The sequence below is a fragment of the Copadichromis virginalis genome, linkage group LG23 (assembly GCF_057382275.1).
Source record: "Copadichromis virginalis isolate Kocher_CV1m ecotype Utaka linkage group LG23, C_Virginalis_male_GT1.1, whole genome shotgun sequence".
Classification (NCBI taxonomy): Eukaryota; Metazoa; Chordata; class Actinopteri; order Cichliformes; family Cichlidae; genus Copadichromis; species Copadichromis virginalis.
Genome location: NC_140639.1, coordinates 8,328,256 through 8,343,814, shown reverse-complemented (window position 1 = coordinate 8,343,814; position 15,559 = coordinate 8,328,256). Strand labels below are relative to the sequence as shown.

The 15,559-nt window shown below is 40.4% G+C and overlaps 1 protein-coding gene across 2 annotated transcripts in view; it reads right to left on the bottom strand.

Annotated features, from left to right (window-relative positions):
* The window catches only part of LOC146680227 (capping protein, Arp2/3 and myosin-I linker protein 3-like), a 35,523-nt gene that overhangs the window by 17,513 nt on the left and 2,451 nt on the right, over positions 1 to 15,559 (bottom strand). For both annotated transcript variants that reach the window (XM_085447703.1, XM_085447702.1), the window contains exons 2-19: positions 14,979 to 15,073; positions 12,135 to 12,185; positions 11,986 to 12,045; positions 9,856 to 9,977; positions 9,604 to 9,698; positions 9,228 to 9,298; positions 9,039 to 9,112; positions 8,886 to 8,961; positions 8,713 to 8,801; positions 5,876 to 5,970; positions 5,480 to 5,566; positions 4,880 to 4,989; positions 4,697 to 4,774; positions 4,265 to 4,341; positions 3,620 to 3,724; positions 3,400 to 3,469; positions 292 to 373; positions 83 to 179 (exon numbers count right to left, since the gene is read on the bottom strand). In XM_085447703.1, coding sequence (XP_085303829.1) covers positions 83 to 179; positions 292 to 373; positions 3,400 to 3,469; positions 3,620 to 3,724; positions 4,265 to 4,341; positions 4,697 to 4,774; positions 4,880 to 4,989; positions 5,480 to 5,566; positions 5,876 to 5,970; positions 8,713 to 8,801; positions 8,886 to 8,961; positions 9,039 to 9,112; positions 9,228 to 9,298; positions 9,604 to 9,698; positions 9,856 to 9,977; positions 11,986 to 12,045; positions 12,135 to 12,185; positions 14,979 to 15,073 — 1,534 coding nt within the window. The remainder of the gene's footprint in view (positions 1 to 82; positions 180 to 291; positions 374 to 3,399; positions 3,470 to 3,619; positions 3,725 to 4,264; positions 4,342 to 4,696; positions 4,775 to 4,879; positions 4,990 to 5,479; positions 5,567 to 5,875; positions 5,971 to 8,712; positions 8,802 to 8,885; positions 8,962 to 9,038; positions 9,113 to 9,227; positions 9,299 to 9,603; positions 9,699 to 9,855; positions 9,978 to 11,985; positions 12,046 to 12,134; positions 12,186 to 14,978; positions 15,074 to 15,559) is intronic.

The following is a 15,559-nucleotide window of genomic DNA, read 5'->3' as shown; positions in this document are numbered from 1 at the left end:
GCTCAGATACACACACAGTCATGCGCATAGGGTATATCCATAAATAACTGCAGTAAAGCATGACAGAGAGCACTGACAGCACCTGTTTTTGATGTTGAAGTTCTTGCCCAGATGAAGGTGTTTGAGGGAAGGGTGTCTAGAGAGGGCTGGCAGGACTGTGAGTAAGTCTGCGTCGAGACCTGTCAAAACACACACACACACAGCTCGACATTAGCAGCCCACTCCAACCTCAGCTGCCCAAGGATAAAAAGTCAAGGTCATGGTTGGATGTTCTGCAGCGTGCCACTGTACCGTTGTCGGAGATATCGAGAGTAGCGATGGAGGAGACTCTAGGGAAGAGTTCCTGGATTACAGCAGCTCCTGCAGACCTTAGCTGGAGAGAGATAGAGACAGATGGGAAAACTAACATGTGCACAGCCATGAATCAGAGTCATTTTAACTTCAGTCTTTGGGGAATTGTTCCATTTTCCACAGTGGGGCAAATTTATGGATTTATGTCCCTGCAAGCTTTGCTTTGTTTGTGATCTGCAGCAGTTCAGCTCAAAGAGAGGGGAAACCCTTTACGCTTCAGTACACAATCCTCTGTACTGTTTAGCTATTTGATTTACTTAAAATATATAGGATTATCATTAGTAAGCTCTTTAAATCTAGTAAAATACAGGGAGTGCAGAATTATCAGGCAAGTTGTATTTTTGAGGAATAATTTTATTATTGAACAACAACCATGTTCTCAATGAACCCAAAAAACTCATTAATATCAAAGCTGAATGTTTTTGGAAGTAGTTTTTAGTTTGTTTTTAGTTTTAGCTATTTTAGGGGGATATCTGTGTGTGCAGGTGACTATTACTGTGCATAATTATTAGGCAACTTAACAAAAAACAAATATATACCCATTTCAATTATTTATTTTTACCAGTGAAACCAATATAACATCTCCACATTCACAAATATACATTTCTGACATTCAAAAACAAAACAAAAACAAATCAGCGACCAATATAGCCACCTTTCTTTGCAAGGACACTCAAAAGCCTGCCATCCATGGATTCTGTCAGTGTTTTGATCTGTTCACCATCAACATTGCGTGCAGCAGCAACCACAGCCTCCCAGACACTGTTCAGAGAGGTGTACTGTTTTCCCTCCTTGTAAATCTCACATTTGATGATGGACCACAGGTTCTCAATGGGGTTCAGATCAGGTGAACAAGGAGGCCATGTCATTAGTTTTCTTCTTTTATACCCTTTCTTGCCAGCCACGCTGTGGAGTACTTGGACGCGTGTGATGGAGCATTGTCCTGCATGAAAATCATGTTTTTCTTGAAGGATGCAGACTTCTTCCTGTACCACTGCTTGAAGAAGGTGTCTTCCAGAAACTGGCAGTAGGACTGGGAGTTGAGCTTGACTCCATCCTCAACCCGAAAAGGCCCCACAAGCTCATCTTTGATGATACCAGCCCAAACCAGTACTCCACCTCCACCTTGCTGGCGTCTGAGTCGGACTGGAGCTCTCTGCCCTTTACCAATCCAGCCACGGGCCCATCCATCTGGCCCATCAAGACTCACTCTCATTTCATCAGTCCATAAAACCTTAGAAAAACCAGTCTTGAGATATTTCTTGGCCCAGTCTTGACGTTTCAGCTTGTGTGTCTTGTTCAGTGGTGGTCGTCTTTCAGCCTTTCTTACCTTGGCCATGTCTCTGAGTATTGCACACCTTGTGCTTTTGGGCACTCCAGTGATGTTGCAGCTCTGAAATATGGCCAAACTGGTGGCAAGTGGCATCTTGGCAGCTGCACGCTTGACTTTTCTCAGTTCATGGGCAGTTATTTTGCGCCTTGGTTTTTCCACACGCTTCTTGCGACCCTGTTGACTATTTTGAATGAAACGCTTGATTGTTCGATGATCACGCTTCAGAAGCTTTGCAATTTTGAGACTTCTGCATCCCTCTGCAAGATATCTCACTATTTTTGACTTTTCTGTGCCTGTCAAGTCCTTCTTTTGACCCATTTTGCCAAAGGAAAGGACGTTGCCTAATAATTATGCACACCTGATATAGGGTGTTGATGTCATTAGACCACACCCCTTCTCATTACAGAGATGCACATCACCTAATATGCTTAATTGGTAGTAGGCTTTCGAGCCTATACAGCTTAGAGTAAGACAACATGCATGAAGAGGATGATGTGGACAAAATGCTCATTTGCCTAATAATTCTGCACTCCCTGTAAGTAAAAGCATAACAGATTTTTGGCAGTTGACAGTCATATTATAACATAGCTGACACTTCTGCCCTTACAGTATTTAGTGTTGGAATGAACTACAATTACAAGTACATAAACATAATTTAGAGGTATTTGTGTTTGGGGTGCTTTGACATATATCAACAGATATCACTATAAATTTGACAAATACTGAAAGGCTACAAATCTAAAAAAAATAACTTAATTCTTTTATATTTACAGTGATATTAATTTCTTTCCTCAATCACATCATTTGGCAGCAGGACGCATACATCTACCTGTGAGGAGAAGCTTATGATGGTGACAGGCGGTAAACATTAAAAGCACCCCCCCCCCCACACACACACACACACACACCACATACACACCCCCACCTCCGGCAACGCACACAAAAAAAGAAAAATCAAGATGAATTAAAAAAAAAGAAAAGAAAGTCAGTTTAAAAGTAAAGCTTCTAACTGCAGAATGTAAATCTATAAAACTGTGGGCTGAAACTAAGAGACTTATGACCTTATACAAACCAGATGTCTATTTACATAACCAGCAGAAACACTATTATTTTTCTAGCTACTGCCAGGCAATTGCAAAGCTAATATTTATATTCTGCCATCTTCCCTTCTGGGGGAAATACACTTAAGCTGCCAAGTACTATGGTGTGTTAACCAGTGTCTAACTCTCCCAAATAACTTTTTTTGGGAAGTTGATAACTCTTTGTTGGTTTGCCATCAAGAGACCAAGTTTCACATTACATGCATGGTCATTTGATCCATTTTTAGTCTAAAAATACTGATAATGGCTGCTTGCAGTAAATAATCTTAACACTTTTACAAAAGTTCACCTTGGTAAAACTCCCTTTCAAAATGCTTTCAAAGTCCAATTTGAAAATAAAACTTTTCGGTTTATCTCAACTGCATCTGATGCAAGATACGCTCATCTGATACACTCCAGTGTAAATAAAATCAGCTGCATATGGAGGCCACGAAAGCTTGCTACTTTCTTGCACTATAAACCTGTCAATGAAACCGAAAGCACAAGTTAAAGCTCACATCTGCACTCTGCATTTGGTTCAGAGGGATTCAAAAACACAGGTGACCTATAGCTCAATACTCCGCCTGGACACCTCCCGTGTTGAAATCCGGTGTAGGTGTGAAGATGAGCTCTCACCTCACAGCCGCTGATGTCCAGATGAAGGTCATTGATATGAGGATTGGAGGTTAACCCTGTGAGGAGAGCCCTGCGGAGACAGAAAGAAGAGAAATGACGGACAAGGAAAAGACAAGCAGAAGGAGTATTAAAGGTCTCGCTGGCACAGCCTTTATTGCAGAGGAGTTCAGATAAAAGGGAGCATATTTGGATAGAGAATTAGAAGTGACATGGTAGGTACCTCAGAACATCAGGGGGCAGCTTCATAGAGGCCAGGCTGACATGAGTGAGGCTGAAAGCTGAGCTGAAAAACTGACGGAACAACGGCAGCGTATCCTTCACTTTCCTATTGGATTAGAAATCCCCCCCCCCCACAGAGGATCAAAGCGAGAAGATGTAGAGGTGAAGAGATAATACGGAGAGTGGGATGGGATGAAAGCAGATGAAGTCACACTGTTGACATTCCAGGTAAATTTGAGTGCAGAGCTGAGTGTAGACTACTGACAAAGAATGAGATATATGAGTGAATATTGCTTTGGTGTAAGAGGAGGGAGCGAGTGGGGTCAAATGATAGATAGCTCTGCTTAAACATTCATGAGTCTTATCTATGCAGACTGTGCCGAAAGTTCTGCTTTTAAACGGCAGTAGACACACCCACAGAGAGGAAACACAATGTTCCAGAGATTCCCACAAAGCACATTTCTGATTTCCCATTAAGCAAGAAATGAAGATAACAACTGACAAAAAAAGAAAAAGAAAAAAAGATGGAGACGGAATGACATGAGCGGAAAGATGATGCCTTTAAGGTGAAATAGGGATGATGTCTTCCCAGATTTGGGTTTGGAGCTGCGTTTATTGTTTCGGTAATCTTAAAGATATGACTAACCTGTGGGAGAAGGAATTTTTGGAAAGATTCAGAAAGGAGAGATCAGCGCAACACCCCCTCAGAAGAGCCCCAAATAGCTGCATGACACACAGGGTGGAAACGGTTAATTTGGGCTGAGAATTGCACGCAGAGAGAAATGCATTTTTTTAAAAATTGCACATGCATTAGGGATGCGCAGATAGTGATGGCAATGTTGCTTTTTTGTGTTTATTTTTGTTTTGTTGAAGAAATCTCAATTATAAAAAAAACAACTTCACTGACTTCTAGCTTGTCGTCACGCACTCTTTGAACATTTAGCAGCAGACAAACGTTGGCAAGTGCTATCCAAAAAATGTAATCTTAGTTACCAATAAGCCCTTACTGCTCTTCAGGCGATATCAAAGTGCATCCCAAAGACACACATTTGATCACACCCACCCATTAAATACTCACTGAGTCAACACAGCAGTCTGTGCCCGACAGATCCAAGTGGACCAGGCAGTTGGGTTGAGACAAGAAGAGATAAAGGTTCTGCGAATAGGTCGAGAAGAGGAGAAACATCGTATTAGGCTGAAAAAGTGGAGATTAAATGGGGCAGCGTGTATTTGTGTTTCCAGATGGCTTGTGCTTTCTGACCGATGCATCCTCCCCCGAGAGGACCCCGGGGTTCTTGCTCAGGTCCAGGTGCAGCAGGGAGTTAGAGTACTCATCGCTGGAGCACAAAGCCTGAGAGAGAGAAACCACTCCTGAGAGAAAGGGGAGTAGAGCGCAGAGAGATGAAATGAAAAATGAGAAAGATGAGAGCTGGTAGCTGTACAATATTAAAAAGGAGAAAGAGAATGCTCTCAAAACATTTTGTGTCTTTAAATTATTCATAGACATCTTGGAGCAGCAGGTATCAGTGGATGTTATGGGAAGTAGCGCAATTCAATGTAATATTTAAATTCTCCGCTGGGTACCCTGTACGATGAGACAGTAGCAGAAGGCATGCTGCCTGCAGGGCAGCACATGACATTGTAAGTAAATATGGAGTCATAGCGGGGCGAAAGCATAAAACAAAGCTCTGAAAACATTATATCCCCTCAACCACAGTATGATCTAACCCGAGCTCTGAAAGCTGCAGGGGATCCAACTTGTTCTCCTCCTGATTTTGGTGAGTAACACCTGTGCCATACTTTTATTTAACTCACAGACAGGGGTAAATAAGGAAAAAAACAAGGTGGGGCAACTCCTAACCTTTGGAGGTGAGTGAGGTCTTGGAGAGGTTGAGGAGACGAAGCCCCTTGCTGAGGCGACACACTTGCTGGATTAAGTTGGACACACCTGCAGCATGAACACAGCAGATATAAAAAGTGAGTCGCAGAATTTCTTGTCACTTGAAAGTAATTTTCACTGTAACAGATGTACCTGCTTCTGAGTTAACGGATCAGGGACCAGATAAGCCAAAATGAGCCACTATTTTCTTTTACTATTGGACTCAACAGACCCTTTCGGGTAATATTTAGATATAGAACAATGAGAGCCAGTGAAAATAGAACTGTCTTTCTTCATCACATCAAACACAAGCTTGAGTTTTTCTCCAGACCCAAAGATTAAATTAGAAAAACAAAAAAGGGAGATAATTTACGATACCTTGGTTATCCAGTGAGTTGTGCGCCAAGTTGAGGGAATGGATGACAGATGCAGGGTTCTCTGAAAGAGCTACTGACATCTTCTGTGGGAAGTCACTGCAAAAGTGGGTGTGCAGTTACCTACAGAGAGCTGCAACTGCAGTTGAAGTATCAGGTTCATTATAAATCTCTTGGTTTATAAATGTTGAGTGCCCATCATGATGTACTGATGTGCTTTTTGTGTGACTTTTGCTGCATTGCCACTACAAGTGACATAGTTACAACAGCCACGTGTGGCCAGAAACACAGTTTTCATAGTTTTGCTGCAGTTCAGGGGTGTCAAACATAGGGCCCATGGGCTGGAACCGGCCTGGCAAAGACTCCTATCTGGCCCACTGGATAGTTTTGAAAAATGTGAAGGAGGGCATTAATTTTGAACTTTTAGCTGTATTTTCAAAGGTTTTGCAGCTTTGGCTACTGACAAAGATGTCCCTTACAACCATTCTTACTACACTAGAGTAAATAAGTTATAGATAAAGATAGAAAAGATAAACAATGACATGAGAGAAAACTCATCTACTATGGAAATGTCATTTTTTACAATATGCTCGCATTTTTTTAAAAGGACATTTTATGTGAATTAACAAAATGTTTCTGTTGTTTCATTACAGGACCGTCTGGGATTTAAGCTACCAGAACTTTGTCTGTAATTTTACATATTTATTTCTTACAATTTAAGCTCAAACTGTCATTCCTGGCAAATTTATTTCATTTATTAGATCAATATTTCTCTATCATGTAGAAAAAGAAGTGCCATCTGTTAAATGTGTAGTCAAACTTTGCACTGATGGAAGCAGGAGTTTCACTGATCCAACCCACCTAAGATCAAAGTGGGCTGGTATGTGTCCCACAGTGTAAAATGAGTTTGACATCTTTGCTCTAGTTACTTGTTGACATGTTCTCTGAGCTTCTGTGTTTGAGAGGAAACATAAAAGCATACCATAGCTGATTCTTAAATAAATCGCTGCAGAGCTTCAGGCCAGCTCATATTTTGCAGTTACATATATATATATATATATATATATATATATATATATATATATATATATATATATATATATATATATTTTGTAATGAATGAATTTTAAGTCAAACATTCAAAATGTGATTAAATTGCAAACTTGCAGCTTTAATTAAAGACGTTTTTAAAACTCAGTACTGCATTATTTAGGAAATACATCCATTTTTATACATAGTAGCTCATTTTCAGAGGCTCAAAATTAATTGGAAAAACTAACAATTTTAAATACAAGGATTATTTTTAATACTTGGATAGAAATTCACAGCCAGTGACTGTCTGAAGTCTAGAACCCGTGGATATCACCAAATGCTGCCTTTCTTCCCTTTAGATTCTCAGCCAGGCCTTTACTGCAACCAGATTTCAGTCATTGATTGTTTGTGGTTCTCTCTGCATTCAGGTTTGTCTTCCGTTACTTTAAAGGAATGGTCCATTAGGTTAAGATGAAGTGACTGACTTGGTCCTTCAGAATTCATCCTGCTACTTTTATCAGCAGTCACACTATCAATAAACACTTGTGACCCGGATCCACTGGCATCTATACATGACCACGCCAAAACATTGCGTCCACCATGTTTGACAGATGATGTGGTATGCTTCAGATCATGAGCAGTTTCTGTCTTTTTCCATACTTTGTCTTTCCATCATTCTGGTACAAGTTCATCTTGTTTTCAATAAACCAACTAGTATTTTTCCAGAACTGTGCAGGACGAGAAGTTTTCTCACAAAATCTAATCTGACCTTGTTGTTCTTGAATGTAACCAGTGGTTTGCACCTTGTTGTGACTCCTCTGTGTTTCTATTCATGATGATGTCTCAAGAATGTAGTCAAGGCGCTTCTAAAATCATCTGTTTTAGTTGTCTTCTATAGTCTTGTCGGCTTTTTGATGCTCATTCGTTTAAAAGATCCAGTATATTGTTCATTTGACCATTCAAAGTTTTTTCTATATGTGATCGTCTTCCTTATTTGCATTGGCATCTGCGCCAAACTCACATAAAGAATTCCAGTGAACAGCTACCAAAACAAGTCCAACTCCTCATCCTTGCATCTTCTTTTACCTAGCTAATTTGTCATACAGTAATGAGGGAACATACCTCACCTGCTTAGGAAACTGCTTGTCAGCCAATGGTCAAATTATTTTTGAGCCTCTGAAAATGGGAGATTCTGTATAAAAACACAATTCCTAAACTGTTAAAGAAAAGGTTTATAAAACCACTTAAATCAAAACTAAAAGTCTGAAATTTAGAGGCAAAAATTCTATAAAATCCAACAACTTTTGGCCCTCATTGTATTTGTAGCGAGACACTTCTTCACCAAAGCATGAACACAGCTTAACAGCATAAAACACAAAGATATTTGATGTCATTCAATGAAGCGATTGAAACAACTGACAAACACTGTGGTGTCACTATGAACTAAAACTCTATGAACTTACACTACATTCACAGACAAGCACTTACGCATACAATACATATATAATATATAATTCAGTAGTACAAAGATTTAGCCTTGTTCAAGGACATACAAGTTAATCAAAATAAGGCCAACAATTGACTCATAGAAGCAGCATTCTCAGGTATTCTGACCAAGTTCTTAGCATGGGTCAATCATTAAAAGACAAACACCACTAAGGTTCACAAAATACACTTAAAACCGTTTGGTAAATGTTGTCATTTGCATTAAAAAAAAAAATCAAGGCAGGATAAAATTAATGCCCATTTCAGGAATCAGAGTTTCTATAATAGTCAAAGCACAAAAAGTAAATGAAGACTGCTACTCACGATTTTAACCCAGCATTCTCCAGAGTGATCTCTTCAAGGCTGGAGGATTTGCTGACTGTGTGCAGGACCTGCTCAGTGACCTCTGAGCCCTGATGCATGAAAGACATATTTAAAACCTTGGTCGGTGACCCTTCAGGAATACTGTAAGGTGTAGCACACAAGTTTATACTTACAATGCGCAGGTCTTTGCAGTACAGTTTAGTGAACCAGGTGTTGTAAGCCATTGATGCAACAATGACAGCCAAATCTCTGTAAAAGGGAAAAACTGGATAAATGAGGAACTGTAATTTGGCTGCAATATTGCCCAACCGCCATTCGTTCCTGACCTGCTCTCCAGGTGGCTGAAGTCCAGCAAGTTAAACTCCCTGTTGTCCTGAGAGTGATAGATGGTGTCCACATCCTAGGAGAAACATTATCAATGAGTGCATGACACCCCCCTCATATTGTGCACAGTCATATATATGTAACATTCAAACACACTCACAGTAACACAGGCACAGCCCCACAGCTCTTACCCACTGCACTTCCTCCTTGCAGCTGATGCCATTATAGTCGCACAGAGCAGCGTAAGTCTCTGAGAAGCCTCCTGAGTAAGGAAAGGGGGAGGAACAAACAGAAGAGGGGGAAAAAAGAGTTGATGAGAACAGCTGCTTCCTTCAGCAGTAAATGGCAAAAAAGGGAGGAAAATGCACACAGAAACATTTGTCCAAATTATCAATCTTTTATATGTGTGACAGCACTAAAAAGAACATCTGGGAGAGCATTTGTAAAGTACGTGTGCCAACTTCCTCTTGAGTCTGCCAAGTGGTGTACACATGCTCATATCTGTGTGTGACTGCCTGTGTATGCATGCGTGCAAATTCCCATGTTTGATGATAACGTCTCTTTTACCGCAGGCCCTCTGTGTCTCCACTGAAGTCTCGGAGCTGGGTGAATACTTCCTGCTGCCCTCCGAAAGGTCACTGTCTGAATGACAGATGGAAGGGCTGCAAACATAAAAGAAACACAGATACTGTAAGGAATCATTTATCTTTTGATAATTGCGCAAATAAAGGTCATCCTTCTTTAAACTTTCCAATTTTTCACCACTGCACAGACGTGACTATTTATTCTCATTTTATCTTGAGAGGCACCGACACTTACGCAAAAATGGAGTTGTTGAATATTCGAGACAGAGCGAAATTTATATGGCTGACCACATGATTGAGGTGTTCCCGTGACTCAAACCTCAGGGAGTAACTGGACTTGTCAGTGTCGATAACAACCTGCGCATAAGAAAAATATCCGTAAAAGACTGAAAAATATCGTGGCAGTTGAATCTTAAATTTCATTTATTAAACAAATTAATGTATCTATTTTTTAATTACTTGCAATTAAACTATATGAATTATATATGAAACCACTGGACTAGTTAAATGGAATGATGACACAACTTCGTAGATTATCTGTCTGTTATAATAAACACTAAAGTGAAGGAGCAAACAACTGCAAGTATAAATGCAAGTATATCAGAGCTATATCAGGTACTTGACTATGATAGGAAAGATTTATCCCTTACATAAGCACATAGCCAGGTTTACCTTGATAACTTATACTGGACCTTAATCTCTGTTATGCTGTAGCTCTTTTCCACAACAGCCACTGACCCGGAGATTTCTATGAGCTGAACCTTTAAGAGCCCCTGAGGTCTAGATTGAAAGATCTTCCTTGTTTTTCTCCACAGCTGTTTTCACACACCCACTGCATCTCTAAACTTTTCTACACATGTGAGAAAGCAAATGTCTGAATCAGTCAGACTGGATTTTGCCCTGCCAGCTACCAAGTATATAGTCTGCATAATGTAAAAATTGAACCAATGTGAGAACAGTAAGTAGAAGTCATTGCAACCTTACTACAGAAAATACCTGTAGTAGTGAAAATAGGCCTGAATTGGAAAATCTTCTGTTGTGTGCTGCATGTGGCACGAATTTGGACAACGTACGGACATGATTCTGGTCCCATTGTCAAGAATTCAGTGTAAAAAACTGATATTAACTGGGTGGCAATTTGCATTTTAGTTAAGGCCACTACAATACAGTCAAAAGAAGACTATTTCCATCTGCAGTCATTTATATTTGGTGCCATAGAGCTACCAGACCTTCCATTCGCATACATAGATAAGACAAAGAGACCAGTAGCAAGACTCCACCACAGAACAGAGCGGGTTTGATATTCGTTAAATTAGTCCAAAAAAAAAAAACATGGAGCTGGGCTATAAAGCAGCTTGCAGAGCAACAACTGTGGGCCAGCCAAAGAAGCTTGGGTAGCTAATTGGATACATAGAGGGGTATCATCTCAGCCGATCTCATCTCCGTTGATATGAGCTGGCAATGAGATCAGCTGATCTGCTGAGATTACAGCTAAACTTACTTGCCTAAACTAAAGTTATGCTTGATTATTCAAACTGAGCATCAGTGTATTTTTTCTCTCCCTGTTGTTGACTGTTGTTGACTCAGTTCTATGTTAGTTAGCAGCTGATTGAACCTGAGCCTAGCAAAGAGTTGTTTACATTAGTTCCTGATGACTTCACTCCACCTCCTTCCTTGCTCCTAACCAGGTGTCATTCTGACCATGGCTATTAGAGTCCCTAGATTGATATCTATGAATTGAATCTGTTGTGGCACTGGTCCTTGTGAGAGTTGAAAGAGGGGAGACACTTTTCTCTGAGGCCTGACATAAAATAAACCGGGGGGCCATCCAGGATCTCCAATACTGCAAGCTTTAATACCTTATCCCTAGAAATAACAACACACTTTCCACACTGTGAAACAGTCTGCAGTCCTTGCTGTGTAACAAAAATGCTTTTATATCCTTCAATGTCTCCTGAGTGGAGCTAAAATCTAGGTCCAGGGACCTGCCTGCAAAGCAAGGTAGTGGAAGAACTTAGAAGAAAAAAAGCAGACCTGACAATAATTTTCTGGTTACAGGTTATTAATTTCCTGTAGGAGAAAAAAAGCCTTTTAATCTCACAAGCAAAGGCTTAAATAAAAACTGGGAAAAATAATTAAAAATTCTTGCAGTAAGTTTTTCCTTGTTGGCATTACATCAACAGTAGAAGAGAATAAGTTAATAAGAGAGCTCTTACTGTCACAGTGGCTGTTTTAATAAATGTCTAAAATGCTTTTATCCTGCCTTGAAGGCCATAGTGATGTAACTACACCATTATACAACTGCACAGACAACTTTGTTGTTGCAGTGGAGAGGAGTGCATACAGAGTTAATGTAAAAATTCACCTGATGTTCAGGTTGAGAATTCAAAGCTCGAATCTCCAAGAAGTTGAATGTGGTTTCTACCTGTTGTCAGAGACATAGTTGACATTTCAGCTGGCACGAATCTAAAAGCCTCACACTGCACATTAACTTGAGAGGGTGGCAGAAAGTACCTTTGTGGGAATCTTTGGCGCCAGGAAATAGAGACGCCATGTTGTGAGCACCTGGGAAAAAAAAAGGAAATAAAGCAAATTGAATGAAGACTCTTGAAAAGTTCACTGCACAGTCATACTCCCCAGGGAGAAAACAGTCCCAGGAGTTTCCATGGTAATGATGAGAGGGTCTATTCATCTACTGATCCAGCAAATTGCTATCTGTGTCAGCGATAACGTCAAGCATTAACAGATTAACATCTTCAAGTCTGAGAAATGGTGACATGCTGCAATGTTTTAATCACAATGACACAAACATAAAACGTAATTTCATTATCATTCTATTACTTCTGCTGTGGGTAAACATGACAGTGGCTCATACATTTAGTTCGAGACACGCAGTGCGCCTCTGGGCCCAGCGAGCACTCTCTTCTGGTCATTTAGCATCGCTCCAGGTCTTTAATATGAGAACCGCCAAATTTCAGGGCTAATAGATGTCTTCTCTACCGTTCGCATCATAGGATCTGTTCTAAACACAGAAATGCGGGTCATGGTGGGTCAGGACATCAAATTAGCTTTTTTGCTTTGCCATCTTTGCTAATTTGGTATCTGCGGTCAGAGGCGTGTTGGATCATTTTTAGTTCAATGCAAACTTGATGGGAGTTTGGACGTGACTGGAAATTTGAAAGCAAACTCAGAGCCTGTTTGTGCATCTCCATCTGAAGGAGCACACGCACCATTTGTGTGCGTGCACCCACTTATTTTTGGCTTGGAGACATTTGTGTCATGCAGCTTTTGAGTAAATCTGATTCTGCCCCTGATTCTTCTTCTTGAGAAACAGTTTCTTTCTTTTTGTTTTTCTTGCAAACACACACTCTATAAAAAAAAGAAGAAAAAAGTCAGTGTCTCGATCCATCAAGGCAAACAAAGAATAGTGATTCTTTGGCATTTTGCAGCTCTCCACCAGCCCCTAAGTACTGCCCTCTGCTCTTTTTCTTCTCCTCTTCTGCTCCGTCGCTTCCAATCATTTACTCCATTCTCTCTGATGGGCCTGCTAAAACACTCCCCGAGGACAAAGTCTCCCCCCTCCGCCCACCCCATGCCCATGTGTCTCTCCCCAATGAAATAAGTAATTAAATTACAGCTCTCTCATTCTACTGTTATTTTTTTGGAGAAGGGAGCTTGACACAGGCCTGTCTGAAGCACACATTGACAGCCTCTTACACCCACACAGCAAGTGAGGTGTCGAAAAAGAAATCATTCAAAATTCAAAATGTGCATGTGAGATGGAGAGAGTGTAAGAGAGAGGTGAAGATCTGCGCTTCACTTCAAAGACTGTCTGAAGGAGTTGATTAGAAGGACCAGATTGTATCGCATTACGGTGATGAGTCTGGGTTACGGGTGGTAGTTAAGAGAGTGCATGCAAGTAAACAGAAGTAAATCATGCTGATGCAGCAGGAGAGAGAGACACTTATCGAGTATTCCACTTCAAAGGGAGACCAGACACACAGCACACATATTGTGGGTTAATTATGCAGCTAGATAACAGATATTCAAATTCTGTTTTGTTTGACAGTTTGGGTGAGGCCTCTGCAGATAAATTCATGTAAACCATAGTGACAAAGCAAAACCACCAATCACAACCTCAAGCAAGCTTTCAACTGCTTACTTCCGACCCTGAATTTCCAGTGAAACAGGAAAACAAAAACTTAACACAATTAAACTCTCCTCTCTCCTGCCAAATGCTAACCCGGGTGCATTTGATCAACCTCCAATCTATTTTTCCGTTTTCTATGTGCACCCAGCAGGAGAGAGAGCCCTCGCGTTCCAGTTCAGCTTTTAAGAGGAAGCGGTAAATGAGACATGGATTGGAAAGAGATTATTGGAAAGATGTTTCTGGCAGATAGACATATCAAAGTGTCTGAATATCAAAGGCTGTACATGCAGAAACTCTCCTAACTGCCCATCCTCACCACACGATGAATCATTACAGCATCCAATGAGTGGAATTCTGCACTGCCGAGGCAAAAATGGACCTTTTTTAAAAGCTCATTCACTCACTGGGGGAATTGTAGAAGGGGCGGCAGAAATAACCAGTGTGTCGAAACAGTATAAAAACTACACTAGTTAGACAAGGATTTGTTTTATATTATGCTTATAAAGATGTACGGTTGCCTTGCTGCACTTAATGGTGCACTCAATCAATTATACCTGTTCTGCAGTGTGTGTTACCCATGCATGAGTTGTGTCCTTTTCTGCAAACACAGTGGAAGTGTTACACATTTGCTAACACTGGCATTCATACAGGGTCCAGTCTGATTTCCTGTCTGCCGTGTACAAGCTGATTGCCCCAGATTCTATTCAGATAGCTGGCTGAGTTTTGCACAGTCAAATACAAATTTCATATCTCTGTCCTATATTCTCTGATGAAAGCACCCCAGAATCAAAGGCTGTGAGCTGTTCGGCCCCCCACTGCCTCCACAGGCACAGAGGGATCCATAGCCACTCTCGCAGATCCTGTCTATCCAATATTCATCCTGCCAAGCCGCCAACAGCAGTCACAGAAAAGGGGGAGCAGCCGTAATGCAGTTAGCAAGTGACCAAAGAAGCAAGATGTTTACTGTCGCTGTTAAATAATGAGGATCTCTTGCTTCTGCTGTCACAGAAATCAACATTGTGACAGAGATCCATTAACACTGCAGGGGAAGTAAACATCAAAGACAGTACATACATGATGCATGTCTCAGGCTGCTTATGTAGCAGGCTTATGGCATTCTTTTTCTTCTACATCAGCAGACCAGTGCTAAGACAGAACCCATTAAACCAGCCAAGTCGGCAGTGAGGAAACAGAAAGCAGCAACTTACCAGAATTTTGTCCTCTGTTTTGCCATTTTTAGTGTCAAGCTTAATGCCACGAACAAACTTTATAGATGATTTATCGATAATCTTCCTGATGCTTTCTGTGGATGACAACATTAACATATGTTACAACATAATCTCTCTCTCTGTTTCAGTCTCCGAAAGGAGCAAACAACCATTTGTGCAAATTTGATAGTTTTTCATATAAAAAGAACAGTTTGCAAGCTGTTGTGTCTTAGATTTGTGAATCCTTTTTCACTCTTCCAAATTTGCAGAGACCTCAAAAATATTCTCTACATTTATTTTTTTTTGTCTGTTAATATTGTACAGTAATACTAAAATATAGGCAAAGCAAAATCCTACAACAATAATATCATTTTGAAGGACATAAAATGAGACATAATGTTCACTGTGCAGGATTATTTGCAGGACCTCTTGTCTCTAAACATTGATTTTTGCAAAGTTAACATTGCCTAAAGGGATACAGTAGAAAAATCACATTCAGAAACCAAAAGTAATAAGGAGTAGTGTGGCAGAAATTCAAATTAAATGGAACACAAAAAAACAACATGCAAACAATAAGGAAG